Here is a 24,231-nt window from a genome sequence, read left to right as displayed (position 1 = left end):
AGCTCCTTCCCTCTGGCACTGGCTGCAGAGGGCAAAGCTCAGCTGGTGAGGGGGCAGCTGAAGCAGCTCCACGAGCAGGGGTGGCTGACCAGGAACAGTGCTGCCTATGCCCGGCAGAAGCTGCTGCATGACCTGGGAACAGGGTCCCCTGAGCCCTCCCCCCAGTAAGCCCTGCGGCCCAGCTGGGACTAGAGGGGCAGACTCTGAATAGCAAGGGTTCTGTAGTGAAGAGAAGTGTTTGCGCCCACCTTGGTCTGCCCCAGGCTGGGCCAGGAGAGCTGGGCAGGGGCTGGTGGGCTGAAGGAGGGGGTCTCCAACCTGCCCCATCCTCTCTGGCCATGGAGTGGGGATGGCTGGGGTGGGAGCAGAGGGTTTTCTGTCCCCAGGCCAGGGCTGCCTGGGAAGACGCTGCTCTCCTCCCCGAGCTAAGTGCCCAGCTGGTGCCGCTAGCAGAGCGGCTGGAGCAGCTGGTGCAGCAGGCAGAGACCCCTGGCCAGGTGGTGGCACATACAGCATCCATTCAGGAACCATACCTCCCACCAGGTGCCCCAGGGCCTGCAGGGGTTGCCGCAAAGACGATGCGTGGCCAGGCCCCGGAGGTGGGCTTGGGTGCCCCAGGTGCACAGGAAGCCAGGTGGGGTGGGGGCAGGGCTTTGTGCCCAAGGTTGAGTTCTCAGGGTGGTCCTCTCTCCCCAGCTGTGTTCCAGGCAGCAGTGAACCCTCTGGGGGGTCGCTGGTCAGAGGCTCAGGAGAAGGATTCTGGGCTGAAGACCACCTACAGGCCAGCTGAGCAGATCTGGTAGCGCCTGGTGGAGCTGGTGGCCAGCAAGGAGGGGCTGCAGCCCAAGGGCAGCTTGGCCCAAGCCCTGAAGGTGCCTTGGAAGATGGAGGGATGGGGAACAGCCTGCCCCAGAGTCCTGTGGGAGGAGAGGCGTGACCACAGGGAAGCTGGACAACTTGGGAGCTCTGGGGCTGGGCCCTGTCTGCTGGTAAGTGGGACCTCTGGAGACCGACCCTCTTGGGGGGTGAAGGGGGTGCAGCAAGGAGGAAGGGAAGCTGGGGCAGGCAGGGCTGACCAGAGGATTTCTGTGGCAATTTCTGGACTTGGCTCCCATCCCTCCAATAACCTCAAGTCTCCATGACAAGGCCACTCTGCTCTCCCAGCAGAGTCGGGACCAGAGGTACAGGCAGGTCCTGGCTGCCAGGCCCCAGAGGTGGGTCTAGTCAACCAAGGACGCTATCTCTGGAGACAGCACTGCCCAACCTCTAAACAGTACTGCGGTGGGGACAGCGAGGGCCGAGGTATCTGGGCACACCAGCGGCCATCTTTTCTATCAAGCAGAGCTCCCAATGAAGACCCCAGCGTTTCTATTTATGGCTTCCATTTATGCAGTAACTGGAAAGAAAATAAATATTTGGAGCAAGACATAAATAAATTTAATTCTAGGGGGCCAGCCCTGTGGCCAAGTGGTTAAGTCCGTGTGCTCCGCTTCAGGGGCCCAGGGTTTCACCGGTTCAGATCCTGGGAGCAGACATGGCACCACTGATCAAGCCATGCTGAGGCTGCGTCCCACATGCCACAACTAGGAGGACCCATAACTAAAAAAAAAATACACAACTGTGTACTGGGGGGCTTTGGGGAGAAAAAGGAAAAATGAAATCTTAAAAAAAAAAAAAAAGAAAGAAATATAATTCTAAAGTACAGATTGGGTGTCTCTCCTAGTTTAATGTAACCTTGAGGCCCGGCCTGGGAGTCAAGAGTGCGCTCTGCCCTGGCTCTGCCTTCCCCTCCTCCGCCTCCTCCTCCTGGAACATGGGAGAAGCTGGGGCTTGCAGGAGGCAGCTGCGAGGTTTTCCCTCTGCTCTGAAGTCCCAGATCCCCTTCTCACGTGCTCTGCCAGGTCTGGTCCTCAGACTTGGGGACTTAGTTTGCACAGGCTGCGTGGCCGAGCACCGCAGCCCGGCGGCTTAGACAACAGAGGAGAGTTGCCTCTCAGTCCTGGAGGCTGGAAGCCCCAGGTCGAGGTGTCGGCAGGGTTGGTTCCTTTCTAGGCTGTGAGGGGAGGGTTTGCTCCAGGCTTGTAGAGAGCGTCTGCTTCTTTCTTTTTTTCCTAAGATTGGCACCTGAGCTAACATCTGTTGCCAATCTCTCTGTTTTTCTTCTTCTTCTTTTCCCTGAAGCCCCCCAGTACACAGTTCTATATTCTAGTTGTAGGTCCTTCTAGTTGTGGCATGTGGGATGCTGCCTCAGCGTGGCCTGATGAGCGGTGCCATGTCCGCGCCCAGGATCCAAACCAGCGAAACCCTGGGCCGCAGAAGCGGAGCACACGGACTTAACCACTTGGCCATGGGGCGGCCCCAGACAGTGTCTTCTTTCTGTGTCTTCACATTGTCCTCCCTCTGTGTGTGTCTGTGTCCTAATCTCCCCTTTTAACAAGGACACTTGTTGGGGTCCACCCTACTTCAGTAGACCTCATCCTGACTAATTTCACCTGCAACGACATTCCAAAGGAAGGGCACAGGTCACATCCTGAGGGGCTCAGGGGTTAGGACTTCAACATACGAATTAGCGGGGTGACACAATTTAACCCATACCAGGGAGTAACCCCTGCTGGTCCCGCTGGCCTTTCCCAACCCCAACCCTGAGCATCCAGCGTAGTAGGGCCAGCAGGGCCGGGACTGTGCTCCCCACTGACCATGCCCTGAGGCCAGGCCACGGCTCAGCCCTCCTGCTGTGCTGCCTAGGCCAGCCTGTGTCACGCCTCTTTGCTGATGGCGGGAGCAGCGCCAGGCACAGGGGAAGGGCTCAGGATATGGGGGTACCACGGGGGACAGAGGTAGCTGGGCCCCTTAGAGGCGGGCACATTATGAGGCTCCTCTGATGGCAGGGGTTCCCATGGGAGCCATGTGCAGAACAGCCCCTGTCGGTGTCTTTGCCATGGAGTGACTGGCCCAGCAAGGAGGGGCCTCCTGTGAGGGCATCTGCCACCAGGGCCTGCTGCTGGAGCCGCTGGGCTGCTGGGCTGCAGCGCCCAGCCCTCTGATGGAAAGGTCAGCCTGCAGCTCTGCTCTGTGCCTGCCTCATTCTCACCCGGCCCTGCATCCTGCCCACCTCTGCTGCAGGCCGGGCGTCCTGGGGGAGACGGTGATGCTCACCATGGGCCGCCTTGTGGAGGAGCCACTTGCATCACCCCACAGGCTGAGGCAGGACGAGCCCCAAGGGACCCGGGGGGGGGACCTATGGCCATGAACTGTGGCCTACACAGTGACTTCCTGGACCAGGCTGTGCTCATCATGGTAACACTGCTCTTGGGTGCCCTGGGACCCCCTCTTGGGCCATGCCCTCTGACCCATGGGGTGCTCTGGGGTGAGCGGCATGGCCTGCAGGGCTGGGCACAGCGCCTGAGGGGCTCTGAGTGCCTGGTGGGCAGCTTGGGCAGAGCACATGAGGTCCAGGAAGCAGTGGCGACAGGTAGAGCAGTGGGCAGGACTGGGCATAGGAGGCTCACCTTGCTGGCCTCCTGACACCCCCCACCTCCCCAAATTCCCTGAGGCCACCCTGCTGTGTAGGTGGTACAGGCCCAGGCCTGGGGGCTGGAGGAGCTGCCTGTGGCTCTGGGAGCTGCTGGGCTGAAGCAGTGGACTGGAGGAAGTGACCCAGGGGAGGCGCTGGCTCTGAGGGGCCCTGACCAAGGACAACCTGGGAACCTGGACAGTAGGACAGTCGCCCAGGCTTGCCCCCCCACCGGGGTGGGGTGGTAGTCCTAGAGAGCTGAGCTGGAGGCTACCACAGGGAGCTAGCTGGAGCTGCAAGAAGAGGAGCCGGTGGGACAAGGACCAGCAGGTGCACCCGGGGCAGGGCCAGCTGCTTGCAGCCTGCCCACACCTTCAGGTGAGGAGCAGGTGGGCACACCGCCCACCCCTGGGCACATCAGAGAGACCCAGGCCCGGCCAGCCTCACACCTCCTTCCCACAGCGAGAGGCTGGCACACACCTAGATGTCATGGCCTGGCAGCAATGCTGCCTGCCATGGCTTGGCCACAGGAAGAAGCAGCTCAGGGCCACAAGCCATGGCCAGCACGGCAATGCTTCCCAGCAGGACGTCATGGACAGTGTCCTGGTGTCCACTGAGCAGGACTGGGTATGGGAGCCGTTGGCCTGGCACACTCTGCAGGGAGGTGGGCCTGCGCCAGAGCCCGCTACTCTGTTGGGTCAGGGCTCTCCAGCGGCCAGCTGCAGCCACACAGCATGGCCAGTGTGGGGGACATGGATGGGGACAAGTGCACAGGTGGCCAGAAGCCAGCCCAGGGTCCAGGAGCCCCAGGGAGCAGGTGTGAGCATGGGCCTGGTGGGCAGGGCTGAGTGCAGAGCCATGGGAACTGACCCCAGCACCCTCCACCCTGGAAGCCCGGACCCCCACTCCCTGTGCCTGTGCGAATGTCCTGAGGGGCCCTCATGATGCATGTTGGAGGTGGCTGGGTGGCCCTGGATGAGTATCTGGTCAAGAATGACCTGGGCAGAGGTGGGGGCTGGGAGAGGGGCAGACTGAGCCCTCAGGGCCGAGACTGGAGGACAGAAGAGGAGAAGCCTTGGGCCCTGCCCTGGCAGGGTGGTGGGTACCTTCTCTGTCTCTGTCCATCCGGGGTCTCTGGGCAGCCAAGGGAGGACTAGCCAAAAGATCTATGAGAGGTTACTGTCCTGGACTGTGTCCCCCAGAGGGCGGGCCCCAGGGTGGTGCCCAGAGGCTCTGGGCTTCCATCCCCAGCGCCTCCAGCAGCCCCATGCCCTGGAAGGTGGGTGCTAGGGTGCGCAGCTGAGATGAGGACCTCCTCTGAGCCCAGGTGGAGGACATGGACTGGCGGGGTGAGGTCTGGCCATCCTTTCCAGGCAGGACTGGGAGTCTGCTGGGGACTCAGAGACCCTAGCTCTTCCAAGGTCAAAGCCGAAGAGGGGCATACGGAGGGGAACCCCTGAGGACACCCTGGCTCAGTCCACCTGGAACTAAGCAGCAGCGGAGGGAACCGGCCCCGGGGAAGTGAGCAAGGCCTTGCAGACAGCCAACTTCAGGGGAAGCGGGGTCGGGTCGGCGCGGCCCGCGCCTGCACCGGCGCTCCGGCCCTGCAATCCGGCAATAAAGTCGCAATTTGGAACGGGAAACCCCGTGAGCCGGCAGGGTCGTCATTTCCCTTGCAAACGCCATTCAAACGCCGTCTGGGCGGGCTCGGGACGCACCCCCTCCCTGCTCCCTGCGCCCGCCCCGCATTCCTTCGCGGTGACTCTGGGGAGGGTCGGAAGGGGCAGGAGTAGGAGGGAGAGAACCTTGCTCCCCGGCAGCCGCCCTACCCACCTCAGGGGCCCCTCCTCGCCTAGGGGCGCTCACAGACCGCCGGCCGGCCAAATGGGGCGCGTGGGGCGTCAGACCAGCCCCGCGCGGGTTCCCAGTACCTGCTCGCCCCACCCGGCCTCGGGGCGCCCCACCCGGCCGCCGCCCCCAGACAGGGGCCGGGCCGCCGCGGGGAGGGGCCTGAGCGGGTTTAAATCCGGGCGCCGCTGCTCCTGTGCCGTGGAGCGAGCAGAGCGACTGCGTGCAGAGCCCGGGGCGCCGTGCGGGCAGGTGGGATACCCGACCGCGCCAGGGCGGGGCGCCACCAAACGAAACCGAACCGCCTGCGCGGGCGCTGGGCTGGGCTGGGCTGGGCTGGGGTGGGCGCGCCGCTCGCCCGCGGGGTGGCCCGGAGCTCGGGGCTCCGGCTCGGCCGTGTCCCCACCCCGCGCAGTCTGAGCTCCGGCCGGAGCGGAGCGCTGCGGCCCGGTCCCCTCTGCACCAACCCTGGTGGGGGGCGTCCCGGCAGTCGCACCGAGCCCGGGGCGCGGGTGGGAAGGCTGAGGTTCCAGGCTTGAGCGTGGGAGATGCGGCCCGCGGGGCGTGGGTCTCGCCCGCCCGCGGCTCCTGGCTGGACGGGCGGCGCTCTGGGCGGCCCCTGCAGGCCAGGTCCCTCCTTGTCCCCCTGCAGGACAGGGGGCAGGTGCGGCTGGGGTAGGCCCAGGCGCTCCTGCGCGAGGCAATTAGGCTGACAAATTGAGCGGGCAAACGGGCCAGCGCGGTTCCTGGCTGCTGCTGGGCTGAGGGAGGCCAGTGCTAACCCACTGAGGGGCTACCTGCTGCTGGGGGGTGGGCAGGCACAGGGACGCCCACCAGGGGTCATCTCAAGACCCTTGGGAAGCAGAGGCAGGAGTGGCACTGCCCATTGTGTCCCCAACGCCCCCCGTGGACCTGGAACTCTACCAGCCCATCAGGGGACTTCTTTCAGCCTTGATCTCTGCCCCGGCAAGTGGATGGGATCTTAGGCAGCTGCCCACAGGGGACATGGGCCAAGGTTGCCACCTCCCTGTGTGGGCCTGAGGCAGCCTGGCCACCTGGCTTTGTTCTGATCTGTCTCAGGTGCACACCCAGCCAGCTCCCTGCCCCCACCCTTTCCCTGGCTGGAGTAGGGGTGCTGTCCTTCAAGTGGTGACAGGTGAGGCCCACTGTCCTCAGGAATTGCCTTTCCCCCACTTGTCGCCTGGGGGCCACCTGAGATAGGGCTACTCCAGGGAAACCACAGGAGTGGCCCTCCTCTCTTCTCCGATTCCTTTTGCTGTCTCTCTGCCAGACCTGAGGCCACCAGCCTCTGTGGTCACACACCATACCACTTCTGTTGGTGGCCAGCTCTCTGGGACAGTGATCTTTTGGCTTCTGTGACCTTGGGCTTGCCTGGGTCTCCCACCCTTGAAACTGCTCCCTCTTCTGCTCCCCAGGCCCTGGACACCCGTCACATGCCCTGGTCTGTCTCTCCCAAGCTCCAGACCCCTCTGTCCATCTGCCTTCCCAAGGTCCCCACAGACTCAGGGCGCCCAGTCCCAGGACCTTCCTCAGGTCCCGCCTGGGCAGGGCCCACGGAGACTCATCCCAGGCCCAAGGTCACTGCTGACTGAATGGGGTGTGGTCCTGCAGCCGCAGCTGCATGGGGCCCTAGGCCCCCCACTCCCTGCTCTCATGTCCCTCAGGCCCCCCTCCTTGCAGGGCGCTGGAGCCTCCTGCTCACAGAGTTTGTATTGGCCCCCCTGGATTTCCTGTCCAGCTGCCCCTCCCTGCTGCAGCACAGCCTGTCTGGGCTCTGGGCTGGCTGCCCACGTCCAGGCAGGGAGCCACCCATGGCCATGCCCACCTTGCCGCTCCTGCCCCTACCATGGCCCAGAATGCCCCTCCCCCCTTTGCTGGGCTGTGAGGTACATCTTCTCTCCCCTCCCACCCTCGTCTCCTGCCAGGGGACAGGCGCACTGTTCTAACTACCCTGGTAGCCCTGTTCCCTGGCGCTTCTGCCGAGACCGGGGCAGTGCTGGGTGCTGGCCCTGCGCATCTCCCTCAGACTCACAGACTCTGTGAAGGTGGTCCTGGAGCCAGGCACACTTTAGCCAGGAAACGCACCGCTCACTGGTGCAGGTGGGCAGCAAAGCGTGAGTTCAGATCGGGGCCCAGCAGCAGAGTCTGACAGAGGATCAGGGAGTGGCCTCAGGATGACCCATGTGGAAGGGAAGAGAGGAAGCAGACAGACAGAGGGACAAGCTGGCCTGTATGCAGTCTCACCTACTCCTAGAAGGAGGTCAGAGAACGCTGCATCCACTGAGGTCACACCGCGCCCTGGAACGCTGCTCCAAGGGTGCCCATGGGCCTCTCTTCCTAGGGAAACACGAAGGAGAAGGCGAGCAGGACAGACCCCAGTCCCTGCCGCTGCAGCGGGTCTCAGGGCCACACCGGGCACTCAGGGGCTCCTTTCCGGGACCCGCTCCCCACTCCCCTCGCCCCCGCTGCTCTCGTCTGCTGCCAGAACTGGCCTAACCGGGCAGAGGAGGAGCCACATGGGCCCCCACCCCGCTGCAGGCCCCGCTCCTCCTGGTAGTCAGGTCAGCTCCCCTGCTGGGCAGGTCACTCCTCTTTAGGCCTCTTGGTCCTGGACACAGGGAGCCAGAGTGCCCTGGTTGCAGCTGTGGCCTTCAGCTCAGTGGGACTGTGGCAGAAGCGGTCCTCGTCTGGGACCAGGACATCTAAACCCACGGACCCCAGACCTGTGGGACGAGGAACCCAAACTCCCAGTGGGTCACTGGGGGGACAGTAGGAGATCACACCTGCTCCCACCCCTTGGTTCCTGGACCCTGTGGTCCACCTGCTGGGACAGGACGTTTTTGGGGCAGTAACCCCTCCTGGGGAATGGGGCCACCTGTGAGCTGGTGCTTTGCTGGTGCCTTTGAGGCCCTCGTACAACGGAGCTACCTCAGCCTGCCCTGCCCTGCAGGGACCAGAGCCTCTCCACTGGTCACCACAAGGCCCCAGGCGTCCACATGGGCTTCTGCTGTCCAGCTGGTCATTTGCAGCCTTTTGTGGTGTTTTCCAAAGGCTGACTGCTTAGCAACGCCCCACTATTCCACCATCCTGTGCACTCGTCCCCATCTTAGACGCCTGGTACTGCGCCCCGAGCACACCCACTCACTGGCCTGCTCACCTCGGGAAAGCTGCAATCGTGGTGCTTCCTGGAGCCCAGCTCTCACGGCCAGCCGGGTGGCGGCGGGCCCCTCCAAAGCCCCGCCTCGGTGTCTGCTTGGTCCTGGCACCAACCGTCTGTGATTCTGAGCAGCAGATCAGCTGCAGGGCATCTCCGAGGGCACAGGCACTGCATCTGTGCAAGGGGAGGGAGGGAGCAGGATCTCGCTGGGGAGGGTGGGCTCCATGTGGTCTCAGCAGGCAGCCCCATGGGCTGTGATGCCCCAAGTCCAGTCGAAGCACCGAGCCTGTGCTGCCTAGAAGGGAGTGATCTTGGTTGAGCTGATTCCCAAGGGAGCCACAGTTGGAGCCGTCTGCCTGCCTGGGACAGGCCTTCCCTGGGGGGGCTGAGTCCTGCAGTCCCTGATGGGGTCTGGGCAGTCCCACCGGGTCTGTGTGATGTCAAAGCCCTGGCTTATTTCTGCTGACAGCAGGGGACTTTGCACTGGTCTCAGCCATGCTGCCCCCTGCACAGCCCTGACCACGGAGAAGGTCTTCCCTGGAGGTCTCAGTCTCCCATCCCCCACGTTCACTTGCTGACCTCACCCTGCTCTGGGGGCTGGAGGACCACAGGGAGGGCGGCCTTGAGCGACACAGAGGGTGCTCACGAGCTGTGAGGCCAAGGGGTGCTGTGGAGGCCAGGGATATGGACGCGAGCTGGGCTGGTGTCGGGGAGTACCCCTCGGGGGCCAGCTGTGGGGAGAGAATTGGGGGCGGCTCAGGGTTCAGACTCTGCCAAGTGGACTGGGGAGAGCTAGTCACGGAGCGTGAGTGGCTGTGGGGGTGTGCACTGGTCAGACAGCCGGGCACAGGGGTCCAGGAGGCAGCTGGACACGTGGTGCTGGATTCTAGGACAGGCTGGGCTCAAGCTGCCAATTTTGGGGGCTGAGGACAGTCACAAAGAGCTCTCCGATTTAATGAGTAAACGGAGATGGAGCAAAGCCACAGAGAAGGGGCCCCACGCCCCACAAGCCGAAGGTTGGGGACCGTCAGATCCTAAATGCATGTGTTGGGTTTGGCAGTGGAGTTGGAGGTCATCTCAGCAAGAGCCATGGAGTGGGGGTGAGGGGCGGACAAGGGGGCTGAGGCTTCTCCTGAGACCCTGTGTGGGCTGCAGGAGTTTGAGGAGTGGGCTTTGGGGTGCTGGTCGGGAGGCAAGGACAGGCATGGACGGGCTCCTGAGCAGCCGGACAGTGCCGGCAGGAATGAGGGTGTGGACCAGGGCGGGGACCGCGGGTGTGGTTCCCAGGAAATGAGAAGTGAACCCATTCGCGGGGAAGAGGGAGGGAGGCCCCGTCGTTTTGAGGCTGTTCCAACAATTATGCCAACCTGGGCAGCTTAAAACAGCAGAAACTCGTTCTCTTGCAGTTGGAGAGGCCAGGATCTGAAATCGATGCTTGCGGCATTGGGCGGCCGTCTTTGGTGTCCCAGGCTTGTAGCTGCATACTCGTCTCCCTCCGTCCTCACCGGCCTTCTCCCTGTCTCTGTCTCTCTGTCTTCCTATAAGGACACTGGTCCTGTTGGATTAGGGCCCTCCCTAACCCAGTGTGACCGCGTCTTAATTTCATCTGCAAAGACCCTTTTTCCAAATAAGGCCACTGTCATAGGTACTGGAGGTTGGGACACACACATACCCTTCTGGGGGACACAATTTACCCAGCACAGAAAGGGACAGGCCTGGATGGAAGAGGTTGGTGTGCGGGTATCATAGGGGTCAGAGGTTAGGCACCTGTCACCACTGCTCAGAGAACAGGGGCACACAGCTGTCTGCTAAGAGGATAGCTGTGCAGGGTGCTGAGGCTTTGAGCCAGCAGGGCAGGGAGACTGGAGCCTGGCCCTGCCCACGGCCCTCAGCAGGACCAGCAGGCTGGCACTGTCTTTGGTCTCTCAGGCCCCCCAGGCCAGGTGTGGGTGCTGAGAAGCCACAGCCCAGAGGGCCTGGGGGGTGGGGTGGGTGGAGGAGAACACAGTGGGCTGTGCCCTGAGACCTTGGGGCTCTGAGAGCGGACATCTGGCTGCAGCCCAGGGGAGCCCCAAGGGAGTGGAGGCCAGAGCAGAGGCTTCTGGAGCAGTGGGCCCAGGTGTGGGGGAGGGTTTAAAGGAGGTCACCTGAAAGGGGGAGGTGGAAGAAGGACAAGGCGGAGTGCTGGTGTCCTTGATCACGTGGAGACCACCCAAGGGATGGTAGAGCGAGGGTGGACACTTTGGGGGGCAAAGCAGGGGCCAACTGGTTGGAAGGTGTGGGTGCTGAGGCTGAGGGTGGGGGGAGCCACAGCCCAGGGGATGCAGGGCTGAGCTGGGACACGAGCATACAGGGCCCCAGCCCCCTGCACCAGGACTGGGGGGGCCAGCCTGAGGATCTTGGGCTTAGATGGAGCCCAGAGGATGGCCTATAAGAGAAATAAAGCCGCACGTCCTAGCTGGCTGGCCTAGAGTCCTTGTGCTCATGTGGTCCCTCCTGGGACCCATTGGGGCAAGGGGATGGACCCCATGTAGGGGATGGACCCCACGTAGATGCCGATCCTTGTCCCCCAGGAGGACCAGCTGCTCCTAGAGGCAGACCTAGGGTCTAGGATTGACCCCCTGACCGTGTCTCCCTCTCAGAGGCCATCTCAGGGCCCCTAAGAGAGCTTTTCCATCCCCTGCAGGGAGCAGACACAGTGGACCTTGGGTGAGAGTTCTGCACGACCAGCTGGGCACGATGAACGGCCACGTCTCTTCTCCTCTTGATGTCCTGGTTACCAACGACACCAAGCCAGCCATCGTCTCCAAGACCATGAAGGCCGTGCTGGGAGCTGACACCCCCTTGGGGCCCTCAGCTGAGGCAGCCTCGTCCACCCAGGCCAGGAGCATCGCTGGGGTGTATGTGGAGGCCTCGGGCCAGGCCCAGAGTCTCTACACTGCCATGAAGCAGGGTCTCCTGCCTGGTGGGCTTGGGCTGGCTCTGCTGGAGGCCCAGGCAGCCACTGGGGGCCTCGTGGACCCTGCCCAGGGCCAGCTGCTCCCTGTATCTGAGGCCCTGCAGCAGGGCCTGGTGGGCCTGGAGCTGAAGGAGAAGCTGCTGGCTGCTGAGCGTGCGGTCACTGGATATCCAGACCCCTATGGGGGTGGGAGGCTGGCCCTCTTCCAGGCCATCGGGAAGGAGGTTGTAGACAGGGCACTGGGGTGGAGCTGGCTAGAGGCCCAGCTGGCCACTGGGGGCCTGGTAGACCCCATCCAGGGCACACGTGTGGCTCCCGAGCTGGCCTGCCAGCAGGGCCTCCTGGACCAGGAGACATGGCGTGGCCTGTCAGAGCATGAGCCCGGCTCGGGTGCCCTGGGCTTCCTGGACCCCAACACTCTGGAGAAACTGCCGTACCATGAGCTGCTGGGCAGGTGTGTGCGGGCCCCCAACACGGGGCTGGCCCTGCTGCCCCTCAAGACCACTTTCTGCACCCTGAGTGGGGCAGTAAGCTTGGCCGAGCTGCTGGAGGCAGGGGTCCTGGACCAGGAGACGGCTCAGGGCCTGCGGGAGGGCAGGCTGGCAGTGCCAGACGTGAGCGCACGCGCTGAGGTGCAGCGCTACCTGCAGGGCACCGGCAGCATGGTGGGGGTTGTCCTGCTGCCCGCTGGCCTCAAAAAGAGCTTCTTCCAGGCCGTCACTGAGCACCTGCTCCCAATGGGGGCCGCGCTTCCATTCCTGGAGGCCCAGGCTGCCACCTGCACACTGGTGGACCCAGCCTCTGGCCGGCAGCTGTCGGTAGATGAGGCAGTCAGGGCAGGCCTCCTCGGCCCAGAGCTCCACAGGCAGCTCCTGGTGGCAGAGCAGGCAGTGATGGGGTACCATGATCCCTTTAGTGGCACCCGCATCCCCCTCTTCCAGGCCATGAAGAAGGAGCTGGTGGACAGGCCTCTGGCGCTGCGGCTCCTGGATGCCCAGCTGGCCACAGGTGGGCTAGTGTGTCCGACCCACAGGCTCCGGCTGCCCCTGGAGGCCGCCCTGCGCTTCGGCTGCCTGGACGAAGAGACTCAACAATGTCTCTCGCAGGCTGCTGGCTTCTTGGACCCCAGCACACAGGAGAGTCTCAGCTACGGGCAGCTGCTGGCCCGCTGTGTCACCGACCCAGAGACGGGGCTGGCCTTCCTGCCCCTCTCAGTGGGAGCCCTCAGAGAGGAGCCCCAGGGACCCCCATTCATCGAGCACAGCACGCGGCAGGCCTTGAGTGCAGCCACGACCACCGTCTCCACGGGCAAGTTCCAGGGCCGGCTCGTGTCACTCTGGGACCTGCTCTTCTCTGAGGCAGTCCCTGTGGAGCAGAGGGCGACGCTGGCCCAGCAGCACAAGGAAGGGACCCTCTCGGTGGACGAGCTGGCAGCTACACTGAGGGCCACCCTTGAGCAGGCTGCAGCCACTGCCAGAACCACCTTTGCTGGGTTGAGGGTCGCCGTGACACCGGGAGAGCTGCTGAGCGCAGAGATCATCGACAAACACGTCTATGAGCAGCTGGAACGAGGACAGACCACAGCCCAGGATGTGGGCAGCCTGGACTCGGTGCAGAGGTACTTGCAGGGCACTGGCTGCATTGCTGGCCTGCTGCTGCCCGACTCCCAGGAGCGGCTCAGTATCTACGAGGCTCGCAGGAAGGGGCTGCTCAGGCCCGGCACGGCCCTCATCCTGCTGGAGGCGCAGGCAGCCACCGGCTTCATCATCGACCCCAAAGAAAACAAGAGATACTCCGTGGAAGAGGCACTAAGGGCCGGTGTCATTGGGCCTGATGTGTTCACCAAGCTGCTGTCGGCCGAGCGCGCCGTCACCGGCTACACCGACCCCTACACCGGGGAGCAGATCTCCCTCTTCCAGGCCATGAAGAAGGACCTCATCGTGAGGGACCACGGCATCCGCCTGCTGGAGGCCCAGATCGCCACGGGCGGCATCATCGACCCCGTGCACAGCCACCGCGTGCCCGTGGAGGTGGCCTACCAGCGCGGCTACTTCGACCAGACGTTGAACTTGATCCTGGCGGACCCGAGCGACGACACCAAGGGCTTCTTTGACCCCAACACGCACGAGAACCTCACCTACATGCAGCTGCTGGAGCGCTGCGTGCATGACCCCGACTCAGGGCTCTTCCTGCTGCCGCTCAGCAGCACAAAGCCCCAACTGGTAGACGGCGCCACCCGGCAGGCCTTCCAGAGCCTGTTGCTGTCAGTGAAGTATGGGCGGTTCCAGGGGCAGAGGGTCTCTGCGTGGGAGCTGATCAACTCGGAACGCTTCAGTGAGGACCGGAGGAGGCAGCTCCTGCAAGACTACCGGCTGCGCAAGGTCTCACTGGAGCAGGTTGCACAGCTGCTGGAGAGAGAGATGGGGAGGTGGGCGGACATCACCCTGCCTGCGCTGCGGGGCCGGGTTACCGCCTACCAGCTCCTGGAGGCCCACATCATTGACCAAGAGCTCCTGGACCGGGTGCTAGTGGGGGCAGTCAGCCCCGAGGATCTCCTCCACATGGATGGTGTCCACAGGTACTTGCGTGGCTCCGGCGCCGTGGGCGGCGTGCTGTTACAGCCCTCCAACCAGCGGCTCGGTCTCTACCAGGCCATGCAGCAGAAACTGCTGGGGCCAGGAGTGGCCCTGGCCCTGCTGGAGGCCCAGGCAGCCACTGGAGCCATTATTGACCCCCACAGTCTGGAGACCCTGTCGGTGGATGAGGCCGTGCGCAGGGAGCTGGTGGGGCCAGAGCTGTATGGCAGGCTGAGACAGGCCGAGGATGCCATCACCGGCTTCAGAGACCCCTTCTCTGGGAAGCGAGTGTGCCTGTTCCAGGCCATGAGGAAGGGCCTTGTCCCTGTGGAGCAGGCTACCCGCTTCCTGGAGGCCCAGGTGGCCACAGGAGGAGTGATTGACCCCACCGGCCACTACCACCTCCCTATGTCCGTGGCCGCCCAGCGTGGCTGCATCGATCAGGACATGGAGATGGCCTTGTCCAGCTCCTCTGAGACCTTCCCCACGCCAGACGGCCGGGGACACACCAGCTACGCTGGGCTTCTGGAGCAGTGTCTGAGGGACGAGGCCTCTGGCCTTCGCCTCCTGCCCCTGCCAGAAAGTGCTCCCACTGTTCCCACAGACGAGCAGATGCGGGAGACCCTGCAGGCCACAGAGGGGGCTAAAGATGGCACGTCCCTCTGGGAGCTGCTGGACTCCTGCCACTTCACCGAGGAGCAGCGGAGGGGCTTTTTGGAGGACTTTAGGGTGGGGAAGACCACCTTGCAGCAGCTGCAGGCAGCCGTGAGGAGGTGGGTGCAGGAGGCAGAGCTCCTGGCACAGGCCCGCGTCACGCTGCCTGGCCCTCGGGGCGAGATCCCTGCTGTCTGGCTGCTGGATGCTGGTGTCATCACCCAGGAGGCCCTGGTGGCACTGGCTCAGGGTGCACGGTCACCCGCTGAGGTCGCTGAGCAGCCTGAGGTGAAGGCCTGCCTGTGGGGCACGGGCTGTGTGGCGGGCGTCCTACTGCAGCCCTCAGGTGCCAAGGCAAGCATCGCCCAGACCATGAGGGACGGCCTCCTGCCTGTGGGCCTGGGGCGGAGACTGCTGGAGGCCCAGGTGGCGTCTGGCTCCCTTGTGGACCCTCTGACTAACCAGAGACTGTCAGTGGAAGGTGCAGTCCAGGCTGGCCTGGTGGATGGGGCACTGGGTGAGCAGCTGCGGCAGGCTGAGGCAGCAGTGGCTGGGTACACGGACCCCTACTCGGGGGGCACCCTCTCACTGTGGCAGGCCATGGAGAAGGGGCTCATGCCCCAGAGTGAGGGCTTCCCCCTTCTGCAGGCGCAGCTGGCCACAGGGGGTGTGGTGGACCCCGTCCACGGGGTGCACCTGCCCCAGGTGGCAGCCTGCAGACTTGGCCTCCTGGACGAGCCGACATGCCAGGCGCTGACCACGACAGACGAGGACAGCAAGTTCTTCTTCGACCCAAGCACGCGGGACAGGGTGTCATACCAGCAGCTCAAGGAGCGCTGTGTCCTGGATGCCGACACCGGCCTGTGGCTGCTGCCACTTCCCGAGGACATGGCGCTCGAGGTGGACAACCACACAGCGGTGGCCCTGAGGGCCATGAAGGTGCCCGTCAGCACGGGAAGGTTCAAGGGCCTCAGCGTGTCGCTCTGGGACCTGCTGCACTCAGAGTACGTCAGCATCCAAAAACGGCGGGAGCTTGCAGTGCTCTGCCAGTCTGGGAGGGCCACAGCCCTGCGGCAGGTGGTCAGCGCAGTCACTGCCCTGGTTGAGGCCTCAGAAAGGCAGCCTTCAAGGGCTGCCTTCAGAGGTCTCCGGAAGCAGGTGTCGGCCAGCGACCTGTTCAGGTCCCAGCTGATCGACAAGAAGACACTGGACGAGCTGAATCAGGGGAGGAAGACTGTGCAAGAGGTGACAGAGATGGACAGCGTGAGGCAGTTCTTGGAAGGAGGCAACTTCATCGCCGGGGTCCTTGTCCAGGGCACAAAGGAAAGGATGAGCATCTCGGAGGCCCTTAGGAGGCACGTCCTGCGGCCGGGCACAGCCCTGGTACTGCTGGAGGCCCAGGCGGCCACTGGCTTCCTCATTGACCCCGTGGAAAACCAGAAGCTGACCGTGGAGGAGGCCTTTGCAGCCGGGATGTTTGGCCGGGAAACCTACCAGAAGCTGCTGTCGGCCGAGCGCGCCGTCACCGGCTACACCGACCCCTACACCGGGGAGCAGATCTCCCTCTTCCAGGCCATGAAGAAGGACCTCATCGTGAGGGACCACGGCATCCGCCTGCTGGAGGCCCAGATCGCCACGGGCGGCATCATCGACCCCGTGCACAGCCACCGTGTGCCCGTGGAGGTGGCCTACCAGCGCGGCTACTTCGACGAGGAGATGAACCGTGTGCTGGCGGACCCGAGCGACGACACCAAGGGCTTCTTCGACCCCAACACGCACGAGAACCTCACCTACCTGCAGCTGCTGGAGCGCTGCGTGCGCGACCCTGACACGGGGCTCTACATGCTGCAAATTGTTAAAAAAGGAGAAACCTACATGTATGTTGATGAAGCCACAAGGCAAGTTCTGCAATCCAAAACTACGACGATGCATGTGGGGAAGTTTGCTAATCAGATGGTCTCCTTCTGGGAGCTGCTGTCCTCCCAGTATTTCACAGAGGAAAGGAAGCGAGAGCTTGTCCAGGAGTACAGAGCCCAAAAATTGAGCCTGGAGCAGTTGTTGGAGGTCCTTACCACGACAATCGAAGAAACAGAAAAGCAAAACCAAGTCATCAAGGTGGCAGCCATTGGTGGGGAGGTGACAGCTGCAGAGCTATTCAATTCTGGAATCATTGATAAAAAGACCCTGGACACCCTGCACAGGAGGCAAGGTGGGGGGCAGGACCTCAGCTGGCTAGAACACGTGAAGACCTATCTGGAAGGCAGTGGCTGCATTGCAGGGGTGACGGCACCTGCCACCCAGGAGGTGATGAGCTTCTATGAGGCCAGCAGGAGAGGACTCATCCCTGTGGGGTTTGCAACTCAGCTGCTGGAGGCACAGGCGGCCACAGGGTTCATGCTGGACCCCCTCAGCCACCAGAGGCTGTCTGTGGATGAGGCCGTGGTGGCCGGCCTGGTGGGGAAAGAGTTGCAGGAAAGGCTTCTGAATGCCGAGAAGGCCGCCAAAGGCTACGTGGACCCAGCCACGGGAGACACGATCTCGCTGTTCCAGGCCATGAAAAGGAAGTTAGTGAAACAGGAGGAGGCTCTCAGACTGCTGGAGGTGCAGGTAGCCACGGGGGGCGTCATCGACCCGCTGCACCACCACCGGCTCCCGCTGGACACAGCCTACAAACGAGGCTGTCTGCACCAGGACATGTACCCTCTCGTTTCAGATCAGAAGCACATGAATAAAAGGTTTGTGGATCCCAACACTCAAGAGAAGGTGACATATCAGGAGCTGCAGGAAAGGAGCCGCCAGGAAGAGGGGGCGGGCTGGGCTCTGTTCCCGGTGCTCACAGACAGAAAGGACGTGGAGTACATCGATGAGGCAACAAGGAGTGCCCTGGAGGCCAAGCGGGTGGAGGTCACAGTAGGAAGGTACAAGGGCCAGACGCCATCAGTGTGGGAGCTGCTGAACTCAGAATATGTGACAGAGGAGAAGAAACTCGAGTTAGTAAGTCAATACAAAAGAGATACAACACATGCACTAGAAAAAGTAGTCAAAATTATATTTGAAATCATTGACGAAAAGGAAAAGAGCAATAAACAACTATGGTTCAGAGGGATCAGAGGACAAATCACAGCCGCCGAGCTCTTCCGGTCGGCAATCATCAGCAAGGAGACGCTGGAGGAACTGGAGAAAGGAGGAGGCAGAGTGGAAGACATCGAGGAAAACGAAGCAGTAAAGCGCTACCTGGAGGGGACTGGCTGCATCTCGGGCGTGCTGGTGCCCGCCAAGGACCAGCCCGGGCGGCAGGAGAAGATGAGCATCTACCAGGCCATGTGGAAGGGTGTCCTGCGGCCCGGCACGGCCCTGGTGCTGCTGGAGGCGCAGGCCGCCACCGGCTTCGTCATCGACCCCGTGGGCAACCAGAGGCTGTCCGTGGAGGAGGCGGTGGCCGCGGGCGTGGTGGGCGGCGAGATCCAGGACAAGCTGCTGTCGGCCGAGCGCGCCGTCACCGGCTACACCGACCCCTACACCGGGGAGCAGATCTCCCTCTTCCAGGCCATGAAGAAGGACCTCATCGTGAGGGACCACGGCATCCGCCTGCTGGAGGCCCAGATCGCCACGGGCGGCGTCATCGACCCCGTGCACAGCCACCGCGTGCCCGTGGAGGTGGCCTACCAGCGCGGCTACTTCGACGAGGAGATGAACCGTGTGCTGGCGGACCCGAGCGACGACACCAAGGGCTTCTTCGACCCCAACACGCACGAGAACCTCACCTACATGCAGCTGCTGCGGCGCTGCGTGCGCGACCCCGACACGGGGCTCTACATGCTGCAGCTGGCCGACCGGGGCTCCGCCGTGCACCAGCTGAGCGAGGAGCTGCGCGCCGCCCTGCGCGACGCCCGCGTCACGCCCGGCCCGGGCGTCTTCCAGGGCCACAGCGTCTCCGTCTGGGAGCTCCTCTTCTACCGGGAGGTCCCCGAGAGCCGGCGGCAGGACCTGCTGCGCAGCTACCGGGCGGGCGCGCTGACCGCGCAGGAGGTGGGCGCCGCCCTCACCGCGCTGCTGGCCCGGGCCGAGGACGGGGGCCCGCGCCCGGCGCCCCCGGACCCTCGGGGGGCGCTGCGCGCCGCCACCATGGAGGTGAAGGTGGGCCGTCTGCGGGGGCCGGCGGTGCCCGTGTGGGACGTGCTGGCGTCCAGCTACGTGGGCGGCGCCACGCGGCAGCAGCTGCTGGCCCAGTTCGGCTCGGGGACGCTGGGCTTGCCCGCGCTGACCCGCAGGCTGACCACCATCATCGAGGAGGCCGAGGCGGCCCACGGGACCGAGCAGGCGCACGGGGACGCCGCCGCAGGCCCGGGAGAGCCGGGCGAGCCTGGGGAGCCGGGGCCGCCGGGGCGCCGTGACGGCGAGGCCGACGCCGAGGCCGCCCGTCGCCTCCAGGAGCAGGCCCTGCGCGCCGCCACCATGGAGGTGGGCGTCGGGCAGTTCCGGGGACAGCGGGTCTCCGTGTGGGACGTCCTCTTCTCCTCCTACCTGGGCCAGGCCCGCCGGGACGAGCTCCTGGCCCAGCACGCGGCCGGCGCCCTGGCCCTGCCCGCCCTGGTCGCCACCCTCAGCCAGCTCATCGAGGAGACGGAGGAGCGGCTGAGCAAGGTGTCCTTCCGGGGCCTGAGGCGCCAGGTGTCCGCGTCCGAGCTGCGCACGTCCGGGATCCTGGGCCCCGAGACCCTGCGGGACCTGGCCCAGGGCACGAAGACCCTGCAGGAGGTGACGGAGATGGACTCGGTCAAGCGCTACCTGGAGGGCACGAGCTGCATCGCGGGCGTGCTGGTGCCCGCCAAGGACCAGCCCGGGCGGCAGGAGAAGATGAGCATCTACCAGGCCATGTGGAAGGGTGTCCTGCGGCCCGGCACGGCCCTGGTGCTGCTGGAGGCGCAGGCCGCCACCGGCTTCGTCATCGACCCCGTGGGCAACCAGAGGCTGTCCGTGGAGGAGGCGGTGGCCGCGGGCGTGGTGGGCGGCGAGATCCAGGACAAGCTGCTGTCGGCCGAGCGCGCCGTCACCGGCTACACCGACCCCTACACCGGGGAGCAGATCTCCCTCTTCCAGGCCATGAAGAAGGACCTCATCGTGAGGGACCACGGCATCCGCCTGCTGGAGGCCCAGATCGCCACGGGCGGCGTCATCGACCCCGTGCACAGCCACCGCGTGCCCGTGGAGGTGGCCTACCAGCGCGGCTACTTCGACGAGGAGATGAACCGTGTGCTGGCGGACCCGAGCGACGACACCAAGGGCTTCTTCGACCCCAACACGCACGAGAACCTCACCTACATGCAGCTGCTGCGGCGCTGCGTGCGCGACCCCGACACGGGGCTCTACATGCTGCAGCTGGCCGACCGGGGCTCCGCCGTGCACCAGCTGAGCGAGGAGCTGCGCGCCGCCCTGCGCGACGCCCGCGTCACGCCCGGCCCGGGCGTCTTCCAGGGCCACAGCGTCTCCGTCTGGGAGCTCCTCTTCTACCGGGAGGTCCCCGAGAGCCGGCGGCAGGACCTGCTGCGCAGCTACCGGGCGGGCGCGCTGACCGCGCAGGAGGTGGGCGCCGCCCTCACCGCGCTGCTGGCCCGGGCCGAGGACGGGGGCCCGCGCCCGGCGCCCCCGGACCCTCGGGGGGCGCTGCGCGCCGCCACCATGGAGGTGAAGGTGGGCCGTCTGCGGGGGCCGGCGGTGCCCGTGTGGGACGTGCTGGCGTCCAGCTACGTGGGCGGCGCCACGCGGCAGCAGCTGCTGGCCCAGTTCGGCTCGGGGACGCTGGGCTTGCCCGCGCTGACCCGCAGGCTGACCACCATCATCGAGGAGGCCGAGGCGGCCCACGGGACCGAGCAGGCGCACGGGGACGCCGCCGCAGGCCCGGGAGAGCCGGGCGAGCCTGGGGAGCCGGGGCCGCCGGGGCGCCGTGACGGCGAGGCCGACGCCGAGGCCGCCCGTCGCCTCCAGGAGCAGGCCCTGCGCGCCGCCACCATGGAGGTGGGCGTCGGGCAGTTCCGGGGACAGCGGGTCTCCGTGTGGGACGTCCTCTTCTCCTCCTACCTGGGCCAGGCCCGCCGGGACGAGCTCCTGGCCCAGCACGCGGCCGGCGCCCTGGCCCTGCCCGCCCTGGTCGCCACCCTCAGCCAGCTCATCGAGGAGACGGAGGAGCGGCTGAGCAAGGTGTCCTTCCGGGGCCTGAGGCGCCAGGTGTCCGCGTCCGAGCTGCGCACGTCCGGGATCCTGGGCCCCGAGACCCTGCGGGACCTGGCCCAGGGCACGAAGACCCTGCAGGAGGTGACGGAGATGGACTCGGTCAAGCGCTACCTGGAGGGCACGAGCTGCATCGCGGGCGTGCTGGTGCCCGCCAAGGACCAGCCCGGGCGGCAGGAGAAGATGAGCATCTACCAGGCCATGTGGAAGGGTGTCCTGCGGCCCGGCACGGCCCTGGTGCTGCTGGAGGCGCAGGCCGCCACCGGCTTCGTCATCGACCCCGTGGGCAACCAGAGGCTGTCCGTGGAGGAGGCGGTGGCCGCGGGCGTGGTGGGCGGCGAGATCCAGGACAAGCTGCTGTCGGCCGAGCGCGCCGTCACCGGCTACACCGACCCCTACACCGGGGAGCAGATCTCCCTCTTCCAGGCCATGAAGAAGGACCTCATCGTGAGGGACCACGGCATCCGCCTGCTGGAGGCCCAGATCGCCACGGGCGGCGTCATCGACCCCGTGCACAGCCACCGCGTGCCCGTGGAGGTGGCCTACCAGCGCGGCTACTTCGACGAGGAGATGAACCGTGTGCTGGCGGACCCGAGCGACGACACCAAGGGCTTCTTCGACCCCAACACGCACGAGAACCTCACCTACATGCAGCTGCTGCGGCGCTGCGTGCGCGACCCCGACACGGGGCTCTACATGCTGCAGCTGGCCGACCGGGGCTCCGCCGTGCACCAGCTGAGCGAGGAGCTGCGCGCCGCCCTGCGCGACGCCCGCGTCACGCCCGGCCCGGGCGTCTTCCAGGGCCACAGCGTCTCCGTCTGGGAGCTCCTCTTCTACCGGGAGGTCCCCGAGAGCCGGCGGCAGGACCTGCTGCGCAGCTACCGGGCGGGCGCGCTGACCGCGCAGGAGGTGGGCGCCGCCCTCACCGCGCTGCTGGCCCGGGCCGAGGACGGGGGCCCGCGCCCGGCGCCCCCGGACCCTCGGGGGGCGCTGCGCGCCGCCACCATGGAGGTGAAGGTGGGCCGTCTGCGGGGGCCGGCGGTGCCCGTGTGGGACGTGCTGGCGTCCAGCTACGTGGGCGGCGCCACGCGGCAGCAGCTGCTGGCCCAGTTCGGCTCGGGGACGCTGGGCTTGCCCGCGCTGACCCGCAGGCTGACCACCATCATCGAGGAGGCCGAGGCGGCCCACGGGACCGAGCAGGCGCACGGGGACGCCGCCGCAGGCCCGGGAGAGCCGGGCGAGCCTGGGGAGCCGGGGCCGCCGGGGCGCCGTGACGGCGAGGCCGACGCCGAGGCCGCCCGTCGCCTCCAGGAGCAGGCCCTGCGCGCCGCCACCATGGAGGTGGGCGTCGGGCAGTTCCGGGGACAGCGGGTCTCCGTGTGGGACGTCCTCTTCTCCTCCTACCTGGGCCAGGCCCGCCGGGACGAGCTCCTGGCCCAGCACGCGGCCGGCGCCCTGGCCCTGCCCGCCCTGGTCGCCACCCTCAGCCAGCTCATCGAGGAGACGGAGGAGCGGCTGAGCAAGGTGTCCTTCCGGGGCCTGAGGCGCCAGGTGTCCGCGTCCGAGCTGCGCACGTCCGGGATCCTGGGCCCCGAGACCCTGCGGGACCTGGCCCAGGGCACGAAGACCCTGCAGGAGGTGACGGAGATGGACTCGGTCAAGCGCTACCTGGAGGGCACGAGCTGCATCGCGGGCGTGCTGGTGCCCGCCAAGGACCAGCCCGGGCGGCAGGAGAAGATGAGCATCTACCAGGCCATGTGGAAGGGTGTCCTGCGGCCCGGCACGGCCCTGGTGCTGCTGGAGGCGCAGGCCGCCACCGGCTTCGTCATCGACCCCGTGGGCAACCAGAGGCTGTCCGTGGAGGAGGCGGTGGCCGCGGGCGTGGTGGGCGGCGAGATCCAGGACAAGCTGCTGTCGGCCGAGCGCGCCGTCACCGGCTACACCGACCCCTACACCGGGGAGCAGATCTCCCTCTTCCAGGCCATGAAGAAGGACCTCATCGTGAGGGACCACGGCATCCGCCTGCTGGAGGCCCAGATCGCCACGGGCGGCGTCATCGACCCCGTGCACAGCCACCGCGTGCCCGTGGAGGTGGCCTACCAGCGCGGCTACTTCGACGAGGAGATGAACCGTGTGCTGGCGGACCCGAGCGACGACACCAAGGGCTTCTTCGACCCCAACACGCACGAGAACCTCACCTACCTGCAGCTGCTCCAGAGGGCCACTCTTGACCCCGAGACGGGCCTCTTATTTCTTTCTCTCTCTTGAGATGAATGAAGCCTGTGTTACTTTGTCCTCTCTTTGTGTATATATATAGATATAGAATATAGATACAGATGTAGATTATATGTAGTCTATATATAGATGGAAAGTATATTACTGTATATTTCAACATTTTCTTATTTCCACCTTTTTTTGCCTTGTGTCTAACTAACTTCTTTCATACATCTGCTGCCATTCTCCTTTTTCCATATTACTTTTTTCCCATGTTTACTCATTTCCCCTCAAAGAAGCGCATGCTCTTTTGTCATCTTCATCATGATAACTCCTGGTTTTCTAACTTGTGAATCTTCCATCTATTTTTTTTTTCATGAAATTTGACCCTGAGCATCCCTGATAAACTCTGCTACACTTTGTGAACGTTAATAATGGAAATCTCAAGTAAAATTAATGTTGGGATTCTCACAATATCTACCACTCACTGTTGATTACCCCAAAGAGGAAGGGACTGAATCTTGTGTCCCCATCAGGATGTTTCCTACTACTTTACTCTAGGAAGAGGAAGGAAGATTTTCTTCTTGCCCAGCAACAAGCTAAGGCAAGGTAAAATGCCACGGCTCAGCCAATGAGAAACCATTGCCGCCCTGAACTGTTACTTTCTCCCAGTGGACTTTCCTTTAGACAACTCGTCCCCATTCTCCCTTTTTCTCTGTAAAAACAAGCTCCCCTGTTTTGTTCTGTGGATTTGCCTGTGGTTCACCAATGTTTGCGTGTCCTGAATTGTAATTCTTTTGCTATTTTCAAATAAAGTCATTTTGCTAGTATAATAACTGGGTATTTTATTTTAAAGTTGACAATTTAGAATGAAGAACTCTCTTGGTCCTCGGAATATCTTCCTTAAGTGTATACATCAATATGTTGCATTCATATTTTTATTAAATGTATTCCTTTCAATTACAGAGTAATTCTCCTGTTTGTAGACTAACTCATTTCCCCTCAATTCGTATCTATAGTTCACTGGCTTATGGCTCTCAATTTGGGGTCCACTTGGGTG

The 24,231-nt window shown here is 64.1% G+C and overlaps 1 protein-coding gene and 1 long non-coding RNA gene across 3 annotated transcripts; one reads left to right on the top strand and one right to left on the bottom strand.

Annotated features, from left to right (window-relative positions):
* Positions 1-1,697: 1,697 nt before the first annotated feature.
* On the bottom strand, positions 1,698-8,741 carry LOC139085302 (uncharacterized). 2 transcript variants are annotated; one of them, XR_011543572.1, is made up of 3 exons: positions 8,541-8,741; positions 7,628-7,720; positions 1,698-2,492 (listed from the first exon to the last, which is right to left on the bottom strand). It is a non-coding gene; the product is annotated as an uncharacterized lncRNA (long non-coding RNA). The 2 variants fall into 2 exon arrangements; XR_011543571.1 differs by having other exon boundaries at positions 7,628-8,741.
* EPPK1 (epiplakin 1) lies at positions 5,432-24,142 on the top strand. The gene is made up of 2 exons (XM_008535092.2): positions 5,432-5,614; positions 11,227-24,142. Exon 2 carries the CDS (start codon positions 11,280-11,282, stop codon positions 23,223-23,225), a length of 11,946 nt encoding a protein of 3,981 aa, XP_008533314.2. The 5' UTR covers positions 5,432-5,614; positions 11,227-11,279; the 3' UTR covers positions 23,226-24,142.
* The last annotated feature ends 89 nt before the right edge of the window (positions 24,143-24,231 follow it).

Source organism: Equus przewalskii, chromosome 8 (assembly GCF_037783145.1).
Source record: "Equus przewalskii isolate Varuska chromosome 8, EquPr2, whole genome shotgun sequence".
Classification (NCBI taxonomy): Eukaryota; Metazoa; Chordata; class Mammalia; order Perissodactyla; family Equidae; genus Equus; species Equus przewalskii.
The sequence above is the reverse complement of the archived record's forward strand: the minus strand, read 5'-3'. Positions and strand labels throughout refer to the sequence as shown.